The 27,145-nt window shown below is 45.4% G+C and overlaps 1 protein-coding gene across 8 annotated transcripts in view; it reads left to right on the top strand.

The window, feature by feature from the left end:
* Gpam (glycerol-3-phosphate acyltransferase, mitochondrial) overlaps positions 1 to 26,169 on the top strand; it is an 87,847-nt gene extending 61,678 nt beyond the window's left edge. For 7 of the 8 annotated variants that reach the window (XM_015494788.2, XM_015494789.2, XM_015494790.2 and 4 more), the window contains 8 exons: positions 613 to 683; positions 1,612 to 1,876; positions 2,413 to 2,555; positions 3,711 to 3,788; positions 4,430 to 4,570; positions 5,509 to 5,698; positions 7,948 to 8,006; positions 8,644 to 12,329. In XM_015494788.2, the coding sequence (XP_015350274.1) occupies positions 613 to 683; positions 1,612 to 1,876; positions 2,413 to 2,555; positions 3,711 to 3,788; positions 4,430 to 4,570; positions 5,509 to 5,698; positions 7,948 to 8,006; positions 8,644 to 8,760 (1,064 nt within the window). In that variant the 3' untranslated portion in view covers positions 8,761 to 12,329. Of the gene's footprint in view, positions 1 to 612; positions 684 to 1,611; positions 1,877 to 2,412; positions 2,556 to 3,710; positions 3,789 to 4,429; positions 4,571 to 5,508; positions 5,699 to 7,947; positions 8,007 to 8,643; positions 12,330 to 26,111 lie in introns of those variants that run through there. The other variant, XM_048807327.1, reaches the window with a different exon arrangement.
* The last annotated feature ends 976 nt before the right edge of the window (positions 26,170 to 27,145 follow it).

Genomic DNA, 27,145 nt, shown 5'->3' with positions numbered 1-27,145 from the left:
TTACCATGAGTCCTTGCCAGACCATCATTTCATTCTTTTACAGCCCAATGAACTAGATAATATTTTGCAACTGAGGCTCAGGAATTTTGTTTCATTTTCTCCAAGTCATGAAATTAGTGTAGAAATTAGGATTTGAGCCCAGATTTTTCTGACTTCAAATCCAAATTTTTCCTTTTTCTATACCTTCACTCTAACTTGGTGAGTATGTGCAAGAAGAGTGAAATAGGGATGTAATTCTAAAAGACTGCGGCCAGGGACAAGTCAGGAGACACACAGGGGGTATCCCATAGAACTCGAGAACAGGCTCATACTCTGGGTTTTGGTATTTCAATAAGGGTATCTCTTGGTCATAAGTATCCCAAATCTTTTGGCTGAGGTTGGAGGTGGACCCGTCTTAGGTGGCATTATGAATAATGATCTCTAAAGAGGCTCCATTTTACCAGAGCATGGTGTAATGCTACAGTTTCCTTTTGGTAAATCACAGTTATAGGAAATGTGGCAGAGAACTTTTATAGTTTTAATACCTTTGTTTAAAATTAAGGTGCTTTTAAAAAGTTTTAGCTGTATTAAAAAAAAAAAAGTGCAACTAAAGCTTTTGTGTTTGCCTTCCAGCTGCTAGCAAATCCTGTGCCATCATGTCCACCCACATTGTGGCCTGCCTGCTGCTCTACAGACACAGGCAGGTATGTCCATGATATCACCCACAGTTCAGTAGAAAGCCTGCGAAGCTTTTATCAGCTGTTCAGAGGCATCTTCAGAATAGATTTGGCCCACTCCTGGCTAGTACTATGAGATAAACAGTAAAATAAGTTAGGGACCCACTCCAAGGGAGTTCCTAAACATGGTAAAGGAAGAATCTACATAAAAGAAAAGTCAGACTACTTAATATATGCAGTAATAAGATATTCTTTGAGACCAGGCTCAGGGGCACTTGCCTATAGTCCCTATTCCTTGGGAGGCTAAGGCAGGAGGATTGCTAATTTTAGGTCAGGCTGGGTGAGTTCTTGTCTCATAACAAAAAATAAAAAGGTTTGCGATATGGGTCAGTGGTAGATATTCTTTGATTAAGATGGTTAATGTAAATAAAGTATATTTCATTGACTTGTGATATGTTTTCTGATAGTGAATGATTTCCAAGTAATCTGATTTGTATGTTAGGGCCCACCCTCTGTCTTCCCACAGTAGACCTGTCTTAACTCTATGATAGGATAGACCGTGACTGGTCCATTCAGTCATGTTCTCAGCACCAGGCATGGTGCTGGTATGTAGCCTCCAAATAAATGTTTGTAAGACAAATATTTAAAATGAAGGAAATTCTTTCTCAAAACGGAAAACTTCTTACCTTCAGACAACTTTTCCTTCCCTTTGTGATCTCACATACTCACTCATACTAGAGTGGTTTCTGGCATGTGGAGTACCATGTCATTCCTATAGGACCAGCTTTTTAAGCAGTTTCCTGACTGGCTCTGTATTGGTGATCTGGGTGTTTTCTGTAGGTCCCAACAGCAAGCTGTGGGAAGCCAAAGCAAGAAGAAAATCCTGGGAATATTGGCCTCTTGGCCTTTTGGAAAGGATATTTTCCCTGTCTTGAGATCATTTCTCTGTCTGTAGGGAATCAATCTCTCCACATTGGTGGAAGACTTCTTTGTGATGAAGGAGGAAGTCCTGGCTCGTGATTTTGACCTGGGGTTCTCAGGAAATTCAGAAGATGTAGTCATGCATGCTATACAGCTGCTGGGAAATTGTGTTACAATCACACACACTAGCAGGAATGATGAATTCTTTATCACTCCCAGCACAACTGTGCCATCAGTCTTTGAACTGAACTTCTACAGCAACGGGGTGCTGCATGTCTTCATCATGGAGGCCATCATAGGTATGTCAGGCCCCGAATGCTTTTAGATATTTTCTTGGAAAGTACAGGGCCTAAAACACATAGTGGCATCTACTTTGGTTAGATGATAGCCACTTGTTGGAGAAAATGCATTGTTATATTTTTAATTTCCAAATCTCCTGCCATGTCACTGGTTATGGCCATAGCAGGTATTTACTGAACCACTGTGTGTGTGCTGTTTGCTTATCACTGTGGAGGGAGTCAAGTGCCTTGCTGTCTAGGAGCTAAAGCTCTAATTGAGATGGCACACACAGGGCAGTGAAGAGAGTGGAGGGCTTATGTGATGGAGAGAGTGCAGAGGAGAAAGAGCAGAGGCGACTGAGCCCTTGGGGATGTCTTTCATAGTGTTAAGACCATGTAGAATCATAATAATCAAATCCTGTGGGATTTTCTCCAGTAAAAGCAGGCCACTGTTTTTGATATATTAACACTTAAGGAGATCTGAGTTATTAGAGCCAGGTGAAGTTTGTCTTGGAGACCCCGTGCGGGTGACTTCATTCTTACTTTTATGTCCCTAGCTTGCAGCCTCTACGCGGTTCTAAATAAGAGGGGCTCAGGAGGACCCACAGGTGCCCCCGGCAACCTGATCAGCCAGGAGCAGCTGGTGCGGAAGGCTGCCAGCCTGTGCTACCTACTCTCCAACGAAGGCACCATTTCTCTTGTGAGTGAAGGCTCTTCATGTTACCTGTTTTCTTTTGAGCATTTGCACAAAAACAAACCACCTTTGTTTTTCTCATAGAAAACTTTTGGCCCACTGTTGCAGCCTTCTGTTCACTCCTGCCGTCAGTGACCACCAAATCAATGTCATTGACCATCTTGGTTTGAGTGTGGCTCACCTCCCCAGTGAATCCTTTGTGCAACTACAAGGCATGGGAGGACAGATTGCTCCATGTTTGTAGTTAGACCCAAAGTGACTGAGTGATGTGTGAAAGGGTCTGAGTCATAGTTTGTCAGTAATTAACACACCCACATGTAGATGATGGATCACAGGTGATAAAGAGTGAGAGAAACAGCCTTAAAAGTCATCTGTTTGACCCCCTCTCAATTTACAAATGAGGAAACTGAAGCCCAGAAGTAAAAGTTAGCATTTATATTATAACCTGGCACTTCTAGATATTTAAAATGAGGCATATATACTGAGCCATAAATATTTCCGTCTCAATCAAGTACAATTCATATTTTATTTGTATTCTAATATCTCTTCCCCTTATATGAATAAATCTTGGGACATTTGCAATTAAAAGTATTTTGAGTACAGCTCTTCTGTATGTTCTCATTTTGTATCATTGATTGGTGGTTCTGTTGGGGAACCTGTTTTGCATGAACTTTGGGTGATGTGACAGGAAAGGTAGGGACAGATGAGAATCTTAAGATTAGCCTCATCCTTTCCCAGGGTCTTGTCATAATACTTTGTTTCCTCATTCACTACTTTTGTGAACATTCTTTGTTGTAAGATGGCCTATCAGAGAGATTGTCTCATAAAAGACCAAGAAACAGATGGTGGGGACCAAGACCCTACCCCTCAGAATAGGGCTTGCTCTACTCTGGGAGAGGACTGAGTTCAGGAGCGCCCTCTGCAGGTGGTTTCACATCAGGAGTGCCCACCAGCTAGGAAACTAGGTCTCTCTGGCTTTGTCCATGACCAGGCATTTATCAACAGGGTGGACATTAGAAATCACAGGACTTGCCAGGGGAGTGAAGTAGGTGATAACATGGAAGGATTTGACAGCTACTTTGTTCAGTGTCTTTAAAAAATATGGAACAGTGAAATTTATGTGTGTAAATAAGATTTTTTTTGTTGTTGTTTTTCCTGCAGCCCTGCCAGACTTTTTACCAAGTTTGCCATGAAACAGTAGGAAGATTTATCCAGTATGGTATTCTTACAGTGGCAGAGGTAAGAGGAAGAGCCTTCCTTTATTTGTCTCTTGAGTTTCTTGCTCTGTTTCCTTACCTTTTCCAGCAATTATTTATGCCAGTATTTCTATCAGTAATTTTAACCAATAATTACATTTGCCATGTAGTCATGTCTAGGTGAAAGAAGAGAAACATAAAGATGGGGAGAATAAATGTCTTTTTGAATTATTTAATATTTTGCTTTCTTTTGTATAAGTGCTATTGTTTTAAGGCATACCTTGACTTGATTCTGTGACATCCAGAAGTTGCATTCTAAGACGCGACACTGTACATATCAGTGTGCTTGTAGCTTGCATATGTGCAATTTTCTCTTGAGATTTTAGTTTTGGTGGATTTGGTGTAGAGGGGAGGGCCTGGGAAAATGGAAGTCAATTTAGAAGATGGAAGAGTATCTTCATTTGCTCTGTCTGGTAGCTCTTTCCCAAGACCCTACCTTTCTCCTTCCCCTGCTATCTCCTGAGTGATTTTTGATTGGAGAGGGAGGTAGACTGGTGTTAGGAAAGGCTAAACAGAGAAGGGGCAGGAAGGGACTGAGAAGAGGACTGCCTTCTCTGGTCCAGCTGGGCAGTTACTTGGGTACCTGGGTGTATTTTTTCACTGTTGGTGGTTTCCTTGGCATAGCAAGATGACCAGGAAGAAATCAGTCCTGGTCTTGCAGAGCAGCAGTGGGACAAGAAGCTTCCCGAACCGTTGTCTTGGAGAAGTGATGAAGAAGATGAAGACAGTGATTTTGGTGAGGAGCAGCGAGATTGCTACCTAAAGGTACTTTGGTGAAGAATTGAAGGGAACATTACAGTGATGAGTTGAGGTTCATATTGCAGCTAGGTAAACTAAACTCTGGTAACTCGTTTATATTCTAAATACTCACTAGCCAGCTCCATCTAGTAAAGACACCTAAATTGCTCAGTTTGGGGATTGGTAAGTAGAAAAGGAACTAAGAGTTGAGAAATCAGAAAGAGGAAGACCAGGGGGGTCCCTGTCACTGCTATCTTGTGAAATCTACAGGCACATTCTTGTTCACCCATCCTCATACCTACTCCCCATGAGGCAGTATTTTTTTTTTGCCAAGTGACATTCAGAATTTCTCTCTCTTTACATTTAGATATTACTAGTTTGAAGATAAGGCAGTGATCTTGCTTGCACACTCCAGAGGGGCTCAAATCAACCTTCAATTTTGGGTGGGTGCAGTGAGAACCTCCCGGGCCACAAAGCTCCCCATTACTGTGCCCATCCTTCCCCAAAGTGCTAGTGCATGGTGAAGTCCTATGGGGGAGACAGAAAGTGGGACCTGGGAAGGACTGAGATGATCTCAGTAGTCTGACCTGATGGCCTTTTGTCACACTCGAGTGACTGTTGAGTCCAGGCTTTAAACCCCAGAGGGCCCAGCCTCAGAACCAGTTGTTTGCTTTGATGACAGAATGTCATAATTGTCATTCAGTTATAAAAATTGCTTCTAGGGACTGGTTAGTGAACACAGCCTCAAATATTATAAAAGTGAAAGATTGCAGTAAAGAACACATTTCAGAATCAGTTGTTTTTAACAGAGATTATCTGCATGACGAGTATTCTCCTTTTATATAGTGTTAGTGGGAGGGGCCATCTTTTCAAGTTACTCTTTTTTCCAAATAAAGTCCTTGTCAGCTTGCTTCACTTCTTCTGTCCCTTGTTGGAGCCTTCATTTTCTGCTTTTGTACTCTCAGGTGAGCCAGTCCAAGGAGCACCAGCAGTTCATCACCTTCCTACAGAGACTGCTTGGGCCTTTACTGGAGGCCTACAGCTCTGCCGCCATCTTTGTCCACAACTTCAGTGGTCCTGTTCCGGAGCCTGAATATCTGCAAAAGCTGCACAAATACCTAATCGACCGAACCGAAAGAAATGTTGCAGTATATGGTATGTTAAATCCCTATTTCAACTTCTTTTAAAAATTAAAAAAAATTCATTGGTGCATTATAGTTATGCATAATAGTGCAATTCACTGTTCTATATTCATTATATGCACACATGTGATTTGTTCAATTTCATTCTCCCATACTTCCCCCCCCGCCCCCCAGTCAACCCCTGGTCCCTTTTCTCTACTGGTCTCCCTTGTAATTTCATGAAAACCACCCTTCTACCCAACACACTTCTTTTTTTCTCTCTACCTTTCACATAAGAGAGAAAACATATGACCCTAGACTTTATCAGGTTGGCGTATTTCGTTTAAAATAATGCTTTCAAGTACCATTCATTTTCCTGCAAATGATATAATTTCATTCTTTGTGGTTGAATAAAATTTCTTTATGGATATATAGCACATTTTCTTTTTCCACTCATGTGTTGACAGATGCCTGGGCTGGTTCCATAGTTAGGCTGCTGTGAGTTGTGCTGCTGTAAGCATGGATACGCATGCATCCCTATGATATGATATTTTAATTCTTTAGGATAACTCTGAGGAGTGGGATAGCTGGATCATGTGGTGCCATTCCTTTTGATAAAATGCCATATTGATTTTCACAGTGTTTGTATGAATTTATAATCTCACTAATAGTGTTTCTTTTTCCCCACATTTTCTCCATCATTTATTATTGTCCAATTTTTATTATTGTTTTATTATTTTTTAAATATTTTTTTATTTGTAGATGGACACAATACATTTATTTTATTTATTTTTATGCGGTGCCGAGGATCGAACCCAGTGCCTGATACGTGTTGGGCAAGTGCTCTACCCGAGAGCCACAACTATAGCTCCTTGTTGGCATTCTTGACAGCTGCCATACTGCAGCCATTGATGAAATGAGAGTGAAATGAAATCTTGGTGTAGTTTTGATTTGCATTTCCCTGATCGATGTTGGACAATTTTCATATATTCTTTGACTATTTGTAAAACTTTAAAAATTTTTATAGAAATCTGCTTATTGTAGGAAATTGGAAAAATATAAAATTATCCTGACCTGTAACTAAATAGATTATTACAATTATTTTCTTTGGTATGTCATGTAAGTTAGATGATGCAATAATGTACTCTTAAATCTGGCTTTTTTTCACTCAACATTTGTGAGAGTCATACATGTTATATGTAGTTTGACTTACTGTCATGAAATGTTCCATTATTTACCATATTTTATTCATTCTACTGTTGAAAGATATTTGCATCATTTGCAGTTTAGAGCTACTTTGCATAGTGTTGCTGTGAACATGTTTGAATGTCATTTGGGGGAGCATCTATGATCATATATATGACATACAAGCAGGAATAGAATTGCTTGGTCACAGGCCATGGGTATGTTCAGCTTTAGTAGATACTGCCAGACAGTTTCTAAGTGTTGTACCAACTTTCCTTCCTCCCAGTAGCGTGTGTTTCAGTTGTTCCATGTCCTGCAGCCCTTGGGGTTGTCACATCATCTCTCTTTTTTTTTTTTTTTAATTTTCTAATATTTATTTTTTGTAGTTATAGATGGACAGAATGCCTTTATTTTATTTTATTTTTTATGTGGTGCTAAGGATCGAACCCAGTGCCTCACACGTGCTAGGCAAGTGCTCTGCCACTGAGCCACAACCCCCGCCCTCATCTCTTATATCTATGATAGGTGTGGATGGGGTAGGGGTAGCACTTCATATGGTTACAGTTTGGAACTGAAACTACTTAGAATCAAGTTTTAGAGCCAAAAGGTATCCAGAGATAATCTCATTCAATCACCTCACTTTATGAATGAGGAAACTACCCAGGATCATACAGCTAGTCAGTTAATGGACAATCTTGGGTTTAGAATTCTTGCTTTCTGATCTGTAGCCTGTGCTCCCTCTGGCTGCACAGGTGTGTAGGAACCATCTATGCAGCACTGTGTAGTTTATAGGAATTCTCACACATTATCTTGTTTGAGTCTCACAGAGACCCTGCAAAATGGATACTTTAGGTATTGTCCATCCTTCCTTCTCTTTTCTCCCTCCCCGACCCTTTTTCCCTAATAGATGATAGAATGGGTTTAAAGAGACCACAGATCATCTGGGAGACCTCACTGTTGCCAGTGGCAGAAGCGGAGCTGGCCGGTCTGCGGCTTGCTGTGGCCCTCCCTCTGCCCCCACTGCTTTCTTACTGCTGGCCTTGGGGCTTTATGTCCACTAGATCTAAACCCTGACAGGGTCTTATTGTTTCTCTACAGCTGAGAGTGCCACCTACTGTCTTGTGAAGAATGCTGTGAAAATGTTTAAGGATATTGGGGTAGGTATCCATGTTTATAAAAGCTGTGTTGACATTGGCTCTCAAGATCTAGTCTGTTTGCACTATTTGTATTGGGAGCGTGGCCCCAAGAACAGCTGCTTCTGCTGGGTTGACTGGGGAGGCATTTCTGGGGATGAGTGCTGGGGAGGGACATGGCGACAGTGGGACCCATCAGTACAGATTTATTTGCATGTCCCAGAATTGTGTTGGTTTCATATTCATTCCAAAACTGTTTACATATAAAGATATCAGAGCGTTTCAAGATGCTCCTGTGAGCTCAGCCATTCATTTAATTCCACATGGCTCTAAATTTTTTCCTTGTGTTTTTGCTGGTCTTGCTACAAGTCTTCTCAGGCTTTCCCTTGGTCTCATGTGGAACATGAACTCCAGGGGCATCAAGTGTCTCTTTGTAAGGGACGGTGTGTGACTTTGTTCTGGCTTCAGTCATAGTGTATGATGCACTGGTTGAACTGTGTCCCCAGCCTCCTGCCTCATGTGCACCTGCACATCCTCATTTATTTAAATCGGGACGTGGTTTTAGGTGCCTTTGCTGCCCTTTGGGGTCTAGAACACAGGTCAGGGTTGGTGACAGATATGCCCTCCTTTGCCTTTAATTGAATCTACACTTTCTCTTCAGGTTTTCAAAGAGACCAAGCAGAAGAGAGTATCTATTTTAGAACTGAGCAGCACTTTCCTACCTCAGTGCAACCGGCAAAAACTCCTAGAATATATCCTGAGTTTTGTGGTGCTGTAGGTAACTTATGGCACCTCTGGCAAGTGAAGGGCTGGAGATGAGTCCCTTGCAGGCTCCAGCATTTGTCCTGAGAGTTGCAGGTGCCGTCGCGTGGCCGGGCCTGCCCTGCCCTGAGGTGACCTGGAAGACAAGTGCCTTCTCCCCTTTGTGGACCTGTGATCTTCCCAACTCTTAGACACAGCGGCCTATGGATAACACTCGGGGGGCCCTCAGCCTCTGTTGCAACTCATAATCAGTAGATTACTAGATGAAATCTCAATAAATTATTTTGGAGTTTATTAAAGATTTACATTTTAAGTACAACTTTTAAGGACTAATTACTGTGATGGAAACAGAAATGTAGTTGTATTCTAGAACTAAATGTTGTATAGTATACATAAATAGTGGAGTAATTCATTCGTATATTTTCTGATTAATCGTTAATGCTTCCCTTAAAAATAATTGTCATCCATTCACTCTTTTCCGTTTTACCTTTGTCAGTAGTAACTAAATTTGAAACGGGAGCCCTTTCATCCCAAGTGCTTTACAGATGAGTGGGCTGAGGTACATCATACCCAGATATCACTGTGCTGTCCTCTGAGGTCAGATTTAGAAAACGTGTTAAGAGCTACATGAAAACAGACAATATTAGTTTAGGTCAGGAACTGAGATAATGCGATCAAATAGCCAACATCAGGAATTAAATTTAGCTGGCAAAATACAAGGTAAACCTGGCCAGAAAACTGGCACTGAAAACTTGTGCTCACATAAAAAAGTGCCATTGAATTTCAAATGACCAGCAAGTATTTAAAAACTTCTCCTGTTTTATGTCTGCACCCCTTCCCACCTCTCACAGGTACAGCTGTTTCTTCTAAAATCTCCAGCCAAATAGCACCTGCACTGAGTTGATTAGCTCAGCCTGATGGGCCCTGTTAGTGCATGCTCTGGCTGCAGACTCCCGACCCAGGGCTTTCATGTATGCACACAGGTCGGTGGGTGGCTGGTACTTACTCGAGTTTGCAGTGTTTGAACTGTGCAGTATCTGCATGTCCCTACTTCTAGGTGAATAGCATTTATGGATTTTTACCTTTGAGAAAAAAACATGGTTTATATGCCTAAACCCTCTCATGCCTCATAGAGGCAAATAATTAATTATGAAAAATTGTCTGTTTATAATGGGTAGGTGCCTTTTTGTGAGCAGGGAGCATAATTAATTGTGATAATTATGGTGATTTCTTAAAGATCATGTAATGTTAAAAATTTTCCTAACCATTTATTGTCCCTTATTTCCATGATATTATGAAACTGAGTTTTTTCTGATGAGTGTTGCATAGATTCTTTGAATTTAGTATAAAAGTACTGCAAATTAAGTTTGTACTTTCCTGAACTTGGATTTTAAACACTAATAGTATTTCATGAGTATGTGTGCATTGGGAGAGGGAGGGGTATTGGTGGATAGTTCACATTCTGTGAAATAATCTTGTTTGAGAGTCAGCAATAATGCTAATGCTGTGTGATCTTTCACCATTCTCCAATTCTGTACATAAATATATCTCTCCTTTATCTTGTAGAAACTCACGTACCATTAAGTCAGTCACTATAGCAACTGTGTGGCATGAGATGCCACCTTTTCACCTTCAATTTACTGAGTAGAATAGAGGAACACTTCTGGCTGCACTTGGGGACTACCCAGGGAATCTGTTCATTCCCTTGGATGGTCCTTCTCTGGGGAATCAAACACTTCACAAGTCTCTTCTTTTCCTATCCTCTAAATTGTAATTCAAGGATCATTCAACTTCTCTGTTAGTTGGCTGGAAAGTCCAGGCGGAGACTGGCTTTCCAGTGGATATTGCTGCTCTGCCTGTCACTTTTGCAAAGAGCTGCTGCTTTACCAGCTTGAGCAGAGAAACTATGGCTTCTCTTGCTTTATTTTCCCTTTTGGTTGGTTTGTTTTCAAGAAATTTGATCAGATGCTTTGGGGAATGCAATTTGCTAGCTCTCTTGCCACTTAACTCACTGTGAGGATAAACATGCATGCTTTTATAATTAACTGGTGCTTTGAAAACCTTTTTTAAGGAAGAAAAATCTCAACCAAAGTTGTGTTCATCCAGAGAAGCTGACCCTTAAGTTAATTTTAGCACAGCTCATTCTTTAGTGCCTCATTACTGGGGAAAAAAGATCACAATAAGGCTTCCAGATAGCTCTGTTTTGCTAATAGACACGTTCTCATTGTTTTCCAACAGCGGATGGCTTCCAAGTAAGGTTAAACCAACTAGGTGCTTGTAAATAATTTATTACAGTTTACTGTATTGCATTTCTGTGAAACTGAAATGCATGCCCTTCAGGGGAAGACTGTGAGTCAAGTTTAGAAACAAATAACCCAGTAACAAGCAATATGAAACTGCACCCTATTTTTAAAAAAATAAGAAATTCAGAAGAAAGGAAGGAATTTGCACTGTCTTAAAATTCTAACAAAATGACAAAAATGTGTGTTAAGTGTAAAAAACTAGGAACTGAGAAGGCACTGCATCTTCTTCTTCAGACCTCTAAGTCTCACGGAGTCACGAGGGTGAGTAAAGAAAATATGTCCTAGGATGGCAGCGAATGGAAGCTCCGACTGTGGAGTTTCCTGCAACCTGGAGGGGCGAGGGCAGTGCCCGTAGAGTTCCTTGTCTTCTGAGGACCCTGGGAGATGTGCCTTGGTGTTTTTTAGCAAGTGTTGCTGGCAAACTGTTCGATCGTGGAAACTTGTGCTGCACCTGAGCACGGTAAGGGCTTGGCCCCCAGCAGTCTGTTGAACCTGGCATTTCCCAAACTCTTGACCTCAGGACCTTTTCCCCCTCTGGGACACCTCTGAACCTCTCACTAGTATCCTATGGAAAACATTTGGGAAGACACTACGTTAGGCAGTTCTATAAGGAGACAAAACACTGACGAACAGATGGCACCGAGGCCGAATTTGCATGCATTTTGTACCACCAAATGTTGAGGTAAATGATGGGTATTTCCTCCCCTGGAAAGAATAAGCACAGAAAAATTGTAACATAGGTGGCCAGAGCTCTTTCCTTTGATGGGAAGATGAACTGTCAATGACTCTGGCTTTTTTACTGAAAGTAGCAGAATTAATACAAGGATTAATTGTGGGAAATGATCAAGGTTTTAATTCAGATCTAGAAGAAAACATCGCACAACTGAATGCAGATTTTTATCCGTAGATAGTTCCAGTATTTAGAAATGTAGAACCTATTGAGGTTTATAAGACTTACTATGGGATGTAAATCTGTTTTTTAAAATACTCTTTTTAGGAACCTGGAGTTGCCACCTGGCATTTTAGTTTAATACGAACTAATGATTGCTTTGAAAGAGACTCTTTATTTCTAAACAGTTAAAGGGCTAAATGTCTTGATGGAAGGGGTTAAAGTATTGCCTGTTGTACAAAGAAATGCTAGATTGTTGTAAAAAGAATTGCTATAAAGTATTGTAAAGTAATGCTGAGTGATTTTGTGAGTGAAACTTGGACATGTTGATTGATTGTTATGCCTGATAATGTATTGTGAGAAGCACAGAAATGTAGTTTTGTTTTAATAAACCAAAAAAAATGAACCTTATTTTTGATGTCTTGGCTTTGTAGTTAAACGTTCCCTAGGCAATTCATTATACACATTCTTCTTGTTTGACTTTACATAAAACTTTATTAATGTTTACAGATCTAATCTGACATAAATTTATGAGCCCACAGTTCATGATTTTATTAACCAAGATCTCTTCACATCTGATCGACACTTGGAAATAGAGATATCTACCTCTTCTTAGCTGTGGCTTACCTTTTATTTGGTAAATTTCACATCATATATTTTTTGGGTTTCTACAAAGATTCTATTAAGCTTGGTGCTTCTTGTCATAAGTTCATAAAAATCACACTGAAGTGTTTTTCTCACTAGTTTATAATTAGTTGGTGAAAATATTTTTTTTTTTGACAAATAAGAAAAGTATTTCTTTGATCATAGCACAGATGTTTTGTGGATCCTTTGAAAACACAGCTTCTCCTTAAGTATATTCTCTGAAAATGGTGGTGAACATGTGCCTGATGGTGGTGTTCCTGCCCTTTGGTGTGTGCCCAGCTATGGAATGGACTAATGCCCGAGGCCACCTCTCCAGCCAGCCCTTGGCTCTGACTTTGTCTTTACCCCTTCTCATTTCCTGTGTAATGCTGCTGCTGTGACTGCCCTCACTCTTTGGTGGTCATTCTCTCCTTGGTATTAGCAACTCTTGGCTGCTACCATAAGTTACCTTTTCATAAATAAATTCTTTTAACTTTTACAGCCTCATGGATATTAATTTTGAAGCCGAATCTCTGGATGCTTAGCTTATTTTAGTCCTCACTTAGTCTCTTTTTTAAACCTTTGTCATCTTCTACATGCCTCACTAATAAATTGCTAACATACCTTTTGGACAAACCAGGTGTGTCTTTGCAGTTTCTGTCCATGACATTTCTAATGTGGATACAGCTTCTTTAGTTTTCCTGTTATGGTGTTCCCTGTTATCCTCCCTCTGTCTACCCTTTGGACTGTGACTTCTCTCCTTTAGAGTCTTCTTGCCTCCCTTACCTCGCCAGGCAATCTTAGTGTTATTGCCAGCCTGCTGACATATTTTTTTTTTTTTTGAATTTCAGTTTTATCTAAAAATACCCAACTTTTGCTTATTGGTGTAACAATCTATGTGGATCAAGTCTATTGCCGTAAGTTTCCAGGTCATTTATTTCTTGCCAGCTGTCAGCTCATGCCTTTTGGCCTAGAAAATAGAGGCAAGAAGGAGCAAGTCCAAGATACCAGGAGATTGAAGGCAATCCACAGGGGAGAAAAGGTTGACCTCGTCATCTGACTTAAGTATGATTAGAGACAGGTAAGTCTTTGATGAGGGCCACTGGGCGATGTTCAGCCAGGCCATGGCAGCAGTCAACCTTTGATGTCTGACTCATTGCCACGTCAAAGTTAAGGTTGGGACAAGTCAGAGTTGGCCACTATCAGTGGGCTTGGTGCCAGTGTAAGAGCTACCTATGATGTGATGAAATGATTAGAACCAACTCAATCTCCAACTCAGGAGAAGACACAAGAAAGGCTCAGGAAAATAAAGTTCTTTTCACTCACACATGCTAGAGACAGGGGGCACAGACATACCACGTGGGGTCACATGGAAAGGCACCAGGGTGGCCTGTGGACAGAAGACGAGAGCAAGAAGTAGCTTTAGACCTGGGCCTTTATTGGGGTTTCTGTGGGCAAGGCAGAGTAAACAGATCAGGATTTCAGTTTGAAGCATTTTGATGGTTTGAGTAGGCGATTCCAGGTGTACATGGAGAAGCTCTGGCTTTGGGATAATGTTTCAGAGGAATGCTCCAGGCTGGGTCTTTTGCTGTCTCTAAGAATTGGCTAACTTCATTGGAATGGTTTCTCATCCAGACAGAAACGATTTTTATGATGACAAAAAAAATCACCGAACAGAAAATACAGCTCTGGAAAGGACTTCTGTCCTTTGTCGGAAGGACGGAAAATTTGGGGGCACCACCAGTATTCTGCCCCCAAATTTTACAGAGAGAACTGCCCACGCTCACCCATAGGTAGGTAGAATTGAGACCCCCACTTCAGTGAATGTCACTGAAGCGAGCGAAACGATCAGCTCCATCTAGTGAAGGAAAGATCGACCATGAGTTTACGTGGAGCTGGCAGGGTCCCAAAACAAGTGCTAGACACAATCTGTCTAGGACTTCCCTGTGCCCTGTAGGTAGGTACTACGCACTCTGCACCCGTCAATCACACGCTCTGGGATTGGTACCAAGAGCCCCGTGTCACAAATGGCAAAAGGGAGACTCTGGTGAAGTAGTTCAGAGAAGATTTCTGCCAAGGCAGAGCTCAACTTTGTTCTTGATCATTGTGACACCTTCCCTCCTGAGGTTTGCAAACTCTGCCTTTGTCCTAGAACCAGAGGCAGAGGCATAGGAGGTTAACAGCAGGGTGGAAAGTACCACATCGCCGCAAGATGGGAAAGAACAGTGAAGAATGGAAGCAAGGAGCTTTGCCGAGTCCCTCTGAGACTGGTAGCAGGAGATAGCCTTTGAGGTTGGAAAGCGCTAGGATGTGCTGCTGTTCCTATTGTTGTGGCATAGACCCCAACTCTGCAATCCTTAGCATATGCCAGGTACCATGTGGCTCATTGGTGGTCCTCAACAACCCCCAAAGGAAACTATGCTAGCAGTGACTCAAGGTCATGCTGTTGGCAAGCACTGTGACTGTTTGCAAACAAAACCTTCAACCCTGGGTTTTTGCAAAGCCTCAGTGGAGGTAATTAGCATCCCTACTGGGTCCACATCTGAGAGAAAAATCATGTGACATTGAAACCCAGTCTGGATGTGGCACATATTTGGGAGGTGTGGAGCCCAAAGCAGGTTTCTCTGGGTTTTGAAGACTCCCACCGTGTGCACTGGATTGGAAAATGCAGTTGTCTCCGGTGGCCAGTGACAGAGGTAGCAGCGCCACCCTGCCCTCCCACACTGGGCGGCTGCCTTGGTGGCCCCTGTGTCTGCAGTCAGGAAATAGCCTTCTCCTCCAAGGCACCAAATGAAAAAGCCATAGGCCTGCAGCATGGGATGGCCGTGGTATCAACAGGGTCACAACTACATAATGCTTCCCGTCCACACGCTGCGGGCCATCATTCACAGAGAATGGCTTTCCTCTCTGGATCAGAAATTTCTTCAGACTGTCTTGCAGGAGGCTCCAGCCTCATTAATTTTCCCCTGTCGAGGTTCCCTTTTATGGCAGCCACAAAAGAGGTGAATTAATTTGGAAAGTACGTCTAAAATGGGCAATGGAACACAATCACTGTTTTTGGTCAGGATGAAATGACCTTTACTGCCAATACCTTTGCATTTGAATGTTTTCCTATAAAAATTCATCGTGCTTCTCTACCATTGGCCCATGAGAGTCAGCTTATATCATGTGCCCATGGTTGCTGTTTTAATTCAGTTTTGTTGACAATAAAATCTTGTTAGCACCCACAAAGGTTGGGAGAGCAACTGTCAGAAAGGGCATTTGGGTCCCATGGCACTGTGAGGAGCCAGCACATGGTGGACACTGAATATGGGGTTACTGTAGTGAGGCTGAGCACCCGGAGACAGGAGGCACCTTACATCAGATACATTCCTGAAGAACTGTATTCAACTGTATTCAAATTACCAAATAATTTTAAAGGACTAAATGTTGTGTTATTTAAAGTAACTCCCTGGCAAGTTCTTTGGTGATATGAAGCTCTTTGAGTCTGTAAATGAAAGTAGACAATTGGTTATGCGACTTTGGGCACGAGCTCGATCTCTTCCTTTTGTAAATTAGGGCTCATAACAATGGCCTAACACCTATCATGGGGAGTGTCGGGAAAACCAACTGAGCCAGAGAAGGTACTTTGAAAGTGTAATTTATTCTCTAAGTGTAAAAATGGGCTTCTGACATTGTATTGGGCTTTTGTAGTAGATTCTGAAGCGTTCTACCTGTTTGCGCTCGGCTACCCTGGGCCAGAGTACCTGATACCTGTCACCTGTGGCCACCCCTCTTCCTGTGTCTGCCTGCTGATATGGATGTTTTTAGACTCTGCCCAAAGGGTTGAGGATCCATAATCCATGGTGACCCTCCACCAGTGAGGGGGTGGGGACCAGGGATGAACAGCCCAGCTCCTTTGCCCCTCAGTGGAGCAATTTGGAGAGTTAGTTGGGACTAATCTTGTTTCCTATCAATGGCCCACTCATTACCACCCCTTTCTTGGTTCCCTGTTCTGTGTCTCCCTTTCCAGTGCCCTGCTGGGCCTTCTGATATCAAATGCACATAGATGACTTGCTGGCAAACTCTGGTCTCTGGAGCTGCTTTTAGGGGAACTCAAAGACAGTCCTCATGACTATTCATTAGACTAGATGCTGATCTACAAAGCCACGTCAAGAGCTATCGTTTCCACAGCTGTTAAAGCTGTTCAGTTGGACTTAACGTCTGGACGTGATGTCACACCAGGTTGCAGAGCAATGAGAGCAAGCAAGTAAGCGAGAGAGAGAGAGAGAGAGAGAGAGAGAGAGAGAGAGAGAGGGAGGAAGAGAGAGAGAGCCCTCAATCCCCTCACTGCATCTTGAGATCTCTGTTAGAAGAATATCTGTAGACATTGACCTGGTTTCTTTGCTGGCCCCAGTGAGAAAGATCCACCTTCATGGATAGTGATGTTAAAATCGGGTGTTTAATGTCCAGGGAGTGTTACTGCTATCAACAACCAACACGGACAGTCAGAACTGAGCAAGGGAGACAACACAAAGGGGATGCCTGGCCCTCACCGTGGAGTAGCACTCCCAGGCCACACAGGACCACAGCCCAGCAGAGTTCTCTAACAACAGTGTAGTTGGTTGAGGCTGTGGGAGCTCGGGTTTGATGGAGGGTCTCATGGCAAAGAATCTTTGAGTCTTAAAGGAAGGGCTAGAACAGAGAGTAGGACAGGAATCCTTTCAGAATCTTACCTGACAGTTCAACAAAACCATTACAGGTTAATACACAAGACCAGCTGGTGGCCACACAAACCAGTGATCTGGAGGCTCCGGGCAGACCTGCCTAGCTTGGTAATGTGAATTTTCAAAGAAATGGAGTCAATGTTTAAGCTGTCAGAAGAATTTTCTATCAAATTCTAGCTCTTGTTAAAGCTACTAGAAGACCTGGCAGCAGCTGGTGTGCATCCTGCCTGGATTAAGGGTGGGGCACGTGCCTTTTCCCTTTGCCCCATTTGCACCTGCCCTAGTGTCCTTGGCATGAAGGCCAAGGTCAAGGATCATCTAATCACTGGTCTTGTAGAGTTGTGTCTTGTTTTTCAAAATAGAGAGTAATGCCTCTAAAATGCTTGTCTTTGTTTAACTTAGGAGAAAGGATGTCATTTGAGTCTGCAGATGGGCAGTCTATTTTCCTCAGGAGAGAAGTAACAACAGTAAGCACAAATTAATTGCTAGTCATTAAGGTAACAGCTATATAGGCAGGTTCAGCCACTTTCCATTTTACAGATGAAGAAACTGAGGCAGGAAGGTCTTGGGAAACTCCTCGAGGTCTCCAGTGAAGCTGGGAGCTGGGTGCCCCAACCCACTCTCCTCCTATCAAACCCAGGGTTTCCTGAACTTCTGCTGGATGTTTGGATTCCATGATGTTGGTGTGTGCTAAGTCCCATTTGGGAGGGGCAGGGAGAGAGGAAAGGACAGTGATGTGCTGAGAAGTAGGACTTTATTACTTTATTATCACCAAATAAATAAAGAAAGAAAGAAAGAAAGAAGGAAAGTCCCTTCCCAGTACCTGTGGTCTGCCTTGGGAGCTAAATGCACCCAACCCAGGACAAAGGGGCAGGGGGCAGGCTGGGGTCCACCAGCACACTAAGTTTTGAATGAGGAGGTCTAGCGCTGGGTGTGGGACAGTGACCTTTCTACAGTGGCTCCAGGCAGATCTTTGTTCTCATGACTGCTGCCCCAGTGTGTATCACTTTGCTATTCAGCCTCAGACTCCAGCTAAGGCTGAGGGTTCAGTTTCTGGTGCACTGAAGAGTCATGTGCACTTGCGTTGGTCCTTGGTTCACTACCTCCACCTTATGGGGGACATGGCACCGGCAGGGCACACCTTAAATGCTTTCTTCGCTCAGAGTTCTGCCTCCAGATGTCCCAGAGAACTTGGTGCAGGAGCCTCTGCGTTTTCTACCTCTGCCTGTTCACTCCTTCCTCGACCAGCGCTATCCAAGCCACTGTGTCAGCAGGACCACCCGAATACAGGATTAGGCTGCGGGGCTTTCCACACTCCCCAGTCTTTTTGAAGGTCGTGAATTTCCAGATACAAACGTGCTTCAATCAGGCCCCATCGGTACCAGGAAGCAGGGTGGGGCACGCTGCGCTTTCCGGCTCTGACCACTAGGTGACGCTGGGACTTCATTAAGTGGTTCTGGACCCAGGACTGGGGTGGTGGGAGGCGAGCGTGGCCGCTGTTCCCGGACCTCGGGACTAGGGGGAGCGACTCCAGGGATACTCCTTAGCAAGGCGGCTTATCACCGAGCGCTGGAATGAGAACTCGGGATGGTTTCTTCAGTGAAGGAAAGGGAAGGAAAGAGAAACGGGACAGAGGCGGGTTGGGTATAAGGGGCCGCAGTGGGCGTGGCTCAGGCAGCCCAAGGTTCAATGGGACAGGTGCAGTCCCTTAGCTGCCTGGCATCTGCTGTCTTAGGAGCAATTAGAAATGCTTTCAGGGGCTGCAGAGTGAGGCATGAGGGCATCGCTTTTCTGCTTTGCTCTCCGTTCAGTGGTGCCCTGGGCACTCCAAGCCCACTTGGTCTTCACTGGGCACAGGGTCTCTTTTACTGCCCTTTATATGGTCCACCTGGATCCCTGTTCACTTTTGAAAAGTGGGATGCTAATGACGTCAGGAGTCAAATAGTGCACAGTCCTACTTTCTTGAATAGGAGTAAATAAGTGCCTCTCCCGTCATCTAGAAATGCCTCCTTGCTGCCCCTTGTCACCTTATGGGAGCTTCACTCCCAACAAAGACTTGCCCAGCTGTAAACTGAACTGACTTCTGACGAAGCTACAGAATGATCAGACTTAAAATTAGTACGTACAGTGTAAATTGCACACACAGTGAGATCAACAGAGTGAACTGGGGAGGACCACAGGGAGAATGTGTAACTTCGTGTCTGGGATCTGTGAGAAGACCGGGGACGCTGAGGAGGGGTAGGGGAGGGACCCTGGGGCTGGTGGCAAGAGTCCTGTGTTCCGGTTGTGGTGTAGTCCTGAGCCTGCCTGGGACCTGCAACTCTTGGCTCACCGCAAAGGGAAGAGACCCTGCCGCGAGAGCTCGGAAGGCGCCTAGGATAAACGGCGTTCCATCCACTAGAGGGCGCCAGCGCCCTGCAATGCGGCCGGAGTTGCTGGAGGGGCTTCATAGTGTGAGAGGTTTGCGGTGTCTCAGGGACCTCCCAAGTGCCATCACTACCTGGAATCTACCGCACTGCAGCCCCAGAAGCTCCTTCCCTGTGCAACTCAAATGTGGCTGCTGTTTCCTTGGGCATCTCAAAAACCAGCTCTGACTCCCCCCCCCACCCCCCGGACTGCCAGCATGACCTCTGGGGGAGCCAGGAGGGGGGACCTCTGGCTAGGCAGGGCCTGGGGACTTTGGCTGCTGTGGTTCTGTAGCCCGGTCTGCCTGCAGGAGCCTGTGTGTCTCTATGGCCTCCTCCCTGAAGGTCAGGTTTTCTGGGGGAAGACAGTGTGGTTGTCATGGGCACATTTGTTCCTTTCTGCCCCTCAGGGTCTGGAGCAACCCAGCAGTCAGTTGGAACTCACTGAATCCACTGGGCCTGTTTTCCAGAACCAGGAAACCAACCCAGGAAGCTGGCCGTGCTCCCAGCTTCCTGTGCCCTTCCCCCAGGCTGTTCTGGCCCAGGACAGGGGAAGGATTCTGCCCACCCTGGCCCTGGGCTGTGGTCCCCCAAGAAGCTCCCTGGAGGAGCCCCCAATAGCTGCTGCGAGCCTCTGTCCAGACCCTGTTCAGCCACAGCCTTCCTGGCCTCTCGGCTGGGTCCTGCTGAGCCTGTGTGCCCCTGGGTCCAGGGAGGTGTTGACAGTGGCAGGCGTTCTGCAGGGACGGAGGCAACCTCTGCACGGGGCTGACCCGGGCACCGGCTGCACCAAGTTCTTGCCAGGGGTTCAGCCCTACTAACATGGGCTATGGCCTGCTGGGAGGTTGTGGAACCTCATTACCAGGCTGAATTTTCTTCTCCAGCAGGTAGGGTCTGCCTCTCCTCCTGCAGCCAGAGGAGGCAGCTTCCTTGCTGGCTCCTCCTGGAGTTGGTTTGTCTGAATGTTGATATATTGTTTTGAATGGCATTGTGGGTGATTTCCATCACAAGAGCCTCAGAGATGAAGTTGTCCAGAGCCTGAGGTCCTTGTGCAGAGTGGGGTGGAACAGCAGGGCGCCTAATGGAGAGGGGAGACCAGCAGAGTTGACATGGTGGTGCCTCAAAGCTGAGGACAGTGGTGTCTGCTGCAGAAGCTGCTTCAGGCTGGGATTTGGGGCAGTTCCTTTGGGGCAGGCCACAGCCCCATGTGATGAGGATAGACAGAGGACTGGTGTCACAACAAGGGGGTTGAAACCAGTGGGCAGCAGCCAAGGGTTGGATTTCCATTCAATCTGTATCAGGGTGTGTCATGAATAAGTGTGATTTATGGAGGAGGGGAGGCTCAGAGAGGCTGATATTCTTGGCAGTACCACACAGCAAAGCAGAGACAGAATGAGGCTCAGAAGCCAGATTTTTGCAGCTTATCTTTGATTTTTTTTTCTTCTGTAAATAGGACACCAAAGATCTGGAGGTCCAGAGTTCATTCATTCAGCTAAATAATATTTACTGAGAGCTTAGTGCATGCTAGGTGCTGGGAACAGCTTGGAGAGTCCTCAGGGATGTCCAGGCAATGTGGGAAGTGGAAGCAGAGTGTCAGGGTGACTCAGAGGAGAAGCCTACTTCTACCAGGTGGGAGATCAAGTAAGCACATATTAAGAAGCAAATAAATTAAAGATATAACAGGGATGGAGCCCTTACTAGACCCCAGTCCCTGTAAAACAAGATCCCTTACTTCTGAGAAGACTGAGGGAGAGCCAGGAGGGTTCTGGAGCCCCCAGGTGGTCACTGGCGGAGCTGGGAGTCTCCTGGGCAGAGGCCTTTTGTTTTTCCTTTAAAAAATTCCCGTTTATCATGGAAAATTCCAAACACGTACAAAAGTGGAGAGGAGCCATCCTTCAGCTATCCTTCAGCTCCCGCAATCGCCAACTTAGGGCCAATTTCGTTCCAGCTATCCCCTCCCTTCCCATCCTGGATTGTTTCACAGCAGATCTCCCACAGAATATCATTTCATTCATAAATATTTCAGCAGGCAGCCCTAAAGGATAATGACTCTTAAAAAAAAAAAAAAACATAATAATCACAGTCTCATTATCACACCTAAGAACATCAACTGCAATTCCAGCCAGTGTTCCAAGTTCAATTGCCTTCATTTTTTTTTTTTTTTTTTAAGTTGGTTTTTCCAAGTTGAGTTCCAAATTAGAGCCACACATCGCATGCAGTTCGGTCTTCTAAGTTTCTCTGTAGCTGTCATTTCTCTCCCCCTCCTTTTCATCCCTTGCCATGTTTTTGTTCAAAACATGTGGTCCTCTCTTTGTGGCTTCCCACACCTGGGGCTTGCTGTTGGCATCCCTGGGGTCCTGTCTAACACGTTCCTCTGTACCCTGTCTTTTCTGTAACCTGGAGTGAGACTGAAGGTTTGAACAGATTCAGATTGGAGTTTCTGTGGTGCACATTTTGAAAGCAAGAATCAAAAGGCAGCTTGCGGAGCGTCCTGTGTGCTGGTGTCTGTGTGTACACACACGTGCCTGTGCCCACCGGCTGGCTACCCCTCTCTCCTCTGAGTGCTTCCTAAAGCCTGTGCTCTCCAGTGGCCACAGGCTCCTCTTCCAGGCTTCTTGTCAAAGAGCAGGCAAGGAGCAAATAGAAAGTGTCCCCCTTGTGGAAGGACGTCCTCCCAGATGCTGTTGGAAGAAGCCTTCAGCTGGGATGAATTCTTATTTTTTTTCCCATTCATTTATTTGTTTATTCTACATTCGCTCAGATATTTGTTTTTAATTTATTTAATTTTATTTATTCTCATTAGTTATATAGGACAGCAGAATGCAATTCAATTCATATTACATACGTGGAGCACAGTTTTTCGTGTCTCTGGTTGTGGGATGGAATTCTTGTTGGTGCCTCCTTCGGGCTCCTCCTGCTGCCTCCTTCTGTAGCAGGATGAGCCTCTGCTTCTACTCAGAAGTCTGGCACGGAAACTGCACTGATAACAGTTTACCTGAGTGCTGACCAGTGCTCCCCCAGGCACGCCTCGGGAACAGGGCGAGTGCTGGGGACCATCTGGAGTATGGGTTTGCTCTGTGCCTCTCTGAATGGGTGGAAACCACCGTGTAAGCCAAACACTGAGACGGAAGGTGTCACCTGCAAAGTGGAGAAAGAGGCCAGGAGGCTCGACCTCTAAGACACTTGTCCTGGCACGGGAAATGTTTGCTCTGAGTCCAAGCAACTGGGGAGCATTCTTGCCCCTCCTCTGTATCCTTCCCATCCAACCCATGGCTCCTCGTGTCCATGTGAGCCCCCAAACAGATCTCAAATCCACATCCTTCTCTCCACCTCTTCCAGCCAGCCCCAGCCTTCAATTGCTCCCCCTGTCCTCCCCTCCTCCTGCGTCCTCTCTCCCCACTTGGATCCCCTCCTCACACTGCTGCCAGAATCCTGCTCTTAAAACATCCATCCCATCCCACTCAGTCCCTACCTAAGATGCTGCAGGAGGTGGAACAGCGATGTCCTAATATTTGCATCTGCCCAGAACCTCAGAATGTGATCTTATTTGGAAATAAGGTTCTTTGCAGATATAATTAAGATAGGCACAGAGAGAGGAGAAAGCCACTTGACGACACAGACAGTGATTGGCATGGTGCATTTGTAAGCCCATGAATGAAGGGATTATGGCAACCACTGGGAAGCGATGCAGAGGATTCTTCCTAGAGACTTCAGAGGGAGCAGAGCCCTCTGCATGCCTTGCTTTCAGACTTTTAGCCTCCAGAACTGGGAGAGAAGGAGTCCCTGTTGTGCTAAGCCTCCAGGTGGCATTGCTTGGCTTTGTTACGGCAGCCGCAGGATTTGAACACAAACCCTTAATCAATGACGTTCAACCTTGGACCTAGGATGAACCCTAAAACCATTTGTGTGGCCCACCAGGCTGAGCATGGTCCATGCCCTCTGTCCTGTGGCTCCTGGGTCATGTTGTGTGAGGCCTTGTGCTTCTCTGCCCCGCAATCATCCATGGTCCTCACTTTAGACATCAGTTTCCCTAAACAACCCCATTCCCCATCCTGCTTTAATCAGAAATAGGGCCCCCCCCATTATTCTCTCTTCTGCTATTCTTTGCTTATCTTACTTCATAGCATTTATTGCAAGTTACAATTTTGAATAAATTACAGGGCCTGTTCCCTTACCCAATCATGAGCTCTTTCTGGACACACAGATCAGGCTCTTAATACCATGTCTGGCACATAGTAGGTGCTTAATAAACCCTGAATACATGAACTCCACATCCATACAAGTGAACATATTCCATGGGATGAGGCTGTGCAGAGGGTCAAACACAGGGTCAGTAGGGTGTGGGCAGGAGAAGGGGGCATGCTGTTGGGGGAGATCAGCAATGAGTGGATAGGGTAGGACGGGCTGATGAGGGAGAGCACCCCAGCCCTGTGTTTTGTTGTTAATTTGGAGGTGCTGACTGCTTGGCACCATGAACCAGGTGGAAGAGGCTGTCTCTGCTTTGCAATGAGGAGGGTCCTGAGTCTGAGCAGGAAAGGTGCTCAGCTCTCTGGGCTGTGATGGACATTTCTCAAACAGAGGGCACATGATTGTGTTTGACAAGAGCCTCAGCCCCTTTGGGCCAGGGACTGTGGTAAAGGACATCACCTAACAACAGAAATTTCACCACCGGCAGGACGTCAGGTGTCAGGCCGAGAAGGGACTGGGGGAGCATCTGCTCCAGCTGCCAGTGCACAGAGGGTCCACCCAGGCTGACGTGAGGCCACTTGCCCGGTGCCCGCTGTTGGCATCCTCTCAGTGGCAGTGCAGGACAGAACCCAGCTCTCCTTGAATGGTCCCTACTTCCTCTGGTGCCCAAGCAGAGACCCAATGCCAGCAGCCAGGCATTTAAGGAAGCTGATCTGTTCCAGCTTGTGCTTAAAGATCACAAAGGTGACAGGTCCATTTTATATAAAAGTTATACTTTTTAAAGCTTTCTAGCTTTTTCAGCAACTTAGGCAATGCTGAATAGGTCACTGCTGTCCCTCTGCAGTCTCTAATGCCCTTTGGGATCTTTGATGTCTGGGAGCTTGAGACAGACTAGGGGATGCAGGGGGAAAGGACACTCAGGCAGGGAGGAGACGTGTGACCTCAGTTACCTGTCCCGATTCCTATTTAGACTGTCTAAGCCATCCATGTTGGGCCTTGAAACCCGACCTGAGTTGGGCATGCATTTGGGGCTTCATTAAGGCTGACTGAAGCCAGGGGTGGCTTGAGGGCACGAGGGTCAGCTGGTCCTTTTTGTGACTCGCTGCATCTGCTGGGGCACCCTAGTCGCCTTGCTCAGGATGCAGCACCTCAGGGTCAGGAGGACTGGGAGTGCCTGCCCCACCCACCTGCCCAGCCACAGCACCTGGAGTCTCTCCTTTCCTCCCTGCATCACTGTCCTTGGACAGGAGCTCCGGCTTCATCTCCGCGCACATCTCCAATGGCCCTGTCCTCCACCCCGGCCAGGCTTGACTTCTAGCTGCTCTCCTCCTTGTCTCCCATGCCATGGACCAGGGTTTGCCAAGCAACTTTGAAAAGGGTGTTACTTTTCAGCTGAAAATCACCCAAATGATGCCTGGTCTTGTCTCGACACTTCAAACTGTTTGCCATGCACTTGAGTAGAGTTCTGATGCCTCTCAGGGCCACAGACAGAGCCCCCAGGTGTGGGTTCCTGACAATTCGCAGGGTCCTTCAGAGCCTGCCCCCATCCCTCACCAGCCTCTGCCCCGTGTTCTGCTGCCAGCTGCTCGGCCCTGCACCGCGGGGAGGCTGTCTCTGGGCCTCAGGTACAGCACCCCCTCACTCTTCAAGTCTCAGCTTCACGATGGCCTTCTCGGGATTGTCCTCCTTGACCACCCTTGTAATGTGGTTGAGGTGGAGCTGACTGTGGCGCGTGTGCCCTATGAGCCACCCGGCCTAACGTCTTTCATTTTTGGTCTCTTTTTGAAAAACGTCTGCAGCTGCTTCCAGCTCAGCCTCCTGCTTGCTCTCTTCATGGAATTTTTTTTTCGCATTTAACAAATTTATTTATTTCCGTATTTACTTTTTTGTCTCTCTTTCTATAAAAATGTAAATTCCCCGAGGGCCTTAATAGGCCACATTCCCAACTGTCTCTCAGTCCACGCCTGGGGGTGCCTTTAGGAGGCACTTGGTTATTATTTGTTGACCAAAAAGAGAAAAAAAATAAATGCACGATATTTTCCAATACTCTCCTTAGGACTGGTAGAGGAATTGCGGGTCAGGTCAGGGTCTTTGGATCTTCTCTGTTTGGTCTGTTTGTTCTAATACATGGATGGAGCCCAGCCCTGGACCAGATGGGTGGACATTACTGTGTATTTATTTATATCACATCTTCCTTAAGGAAGGCACAGCTGGGCCCAGGCTCATCTTTTGTCTCTCTCCCATCCATACAGGCCTCCCGGCTAAGTTTTGGAGCCTAAATGAATCGGTTACACAGGAGAAGAAATGGATAAACTTTTCTCTTGATGATGAACAAGTGGAGGAGAGATGATCCCTGCACCCGGCATCGCCATCGAGTCCAGATGCCTCCCACTAGTCTTAGAAGTAGGTAGATTATGGGCTCTAGTTAGCTAACAGGGATTTATGGTGTGTTCTCTGGGATTTAGCTTCTTGGTCTGGAAATGGTTCCCCAGGACAGAAGGAGCGCTGCACCATTCCATTCCTGGGGCTCTGGCTCAAGTCAGATTTCCTGCGAGAGTCCCGCTGATTCTGCATCCCAGCTGGACCTGCTGAAGAACATTCTCTCCTGTATCTCCAATTCCTGGTGCTCAGTTCTGATTCAAATTCTTCCACAAACATTTGCTTAGTGTCTTTGGCAGGATGTGTCACATCTCTGAGGCCCGGTCTCTAACTTCTGTCGGGAGCCTGACTCTGGTGAGGTCCAGACAGGCCAGGGTCTATCACCTGCCGCCTCCAGAGTGGCTCAGCCTCTTGCTGAGCTGGAACAGATTCCTGTATACAGTGTGGTCCCGCCGGGAAGGAGCAGGGAAACCGGCATCCTAAGTCCTGTCTTCAGAGTGCTGCCAAGAGCTTCTGGATTATACAGGGCAGGATAGAAGGCAGGTCAGTGGGCATAGGCAAGCAGAATTGTCCAAACCACCGTCTTGAGGGTCATCATCTCAGGTCCCGTCCTCTGAGGTCCTACTGACTCCAGGGGAGATTGCTCTTGCTATGGTTGCAATTTGGTTCCCATCTTGGGATGATTATTCCTGCTTAACAGGGACAGCCTTGGTTCCCACTGTGGGGTGACCTGCCTGCAAGGTTCAATATTTCCAGAATCTTGAAAATACTTTAGTTATTCTTATCTCGCTGTCTTCAGCCTTGAGGATGCATGAGCTAGGAGAAGCAAAATTTAGTACTAATCGACCTTTTATTACAACCTGTTTTTCGACAAATACTCCTGAAATGATCTATGTCTATGTGCAGA

The sequence above is a fragment of the Marmota marmota genome, unplaced genomic scaffold (assembly GCF_001458135.2).
Source record: "Marmota marmota marmota unplaced genomic scaffold, marMar, whole genome shotgun sequence".
NCBI lineage: Eukaryota > Metazoa > Chordata > Mammalia > Rodentia > Sciuridae > Marmota > Marmota marmota.
The sequence above is the reverse complement of the archived record's forward strand: the minus strand, read 5'-3'. Positions and strand labels throughout refer to the sequence as shown.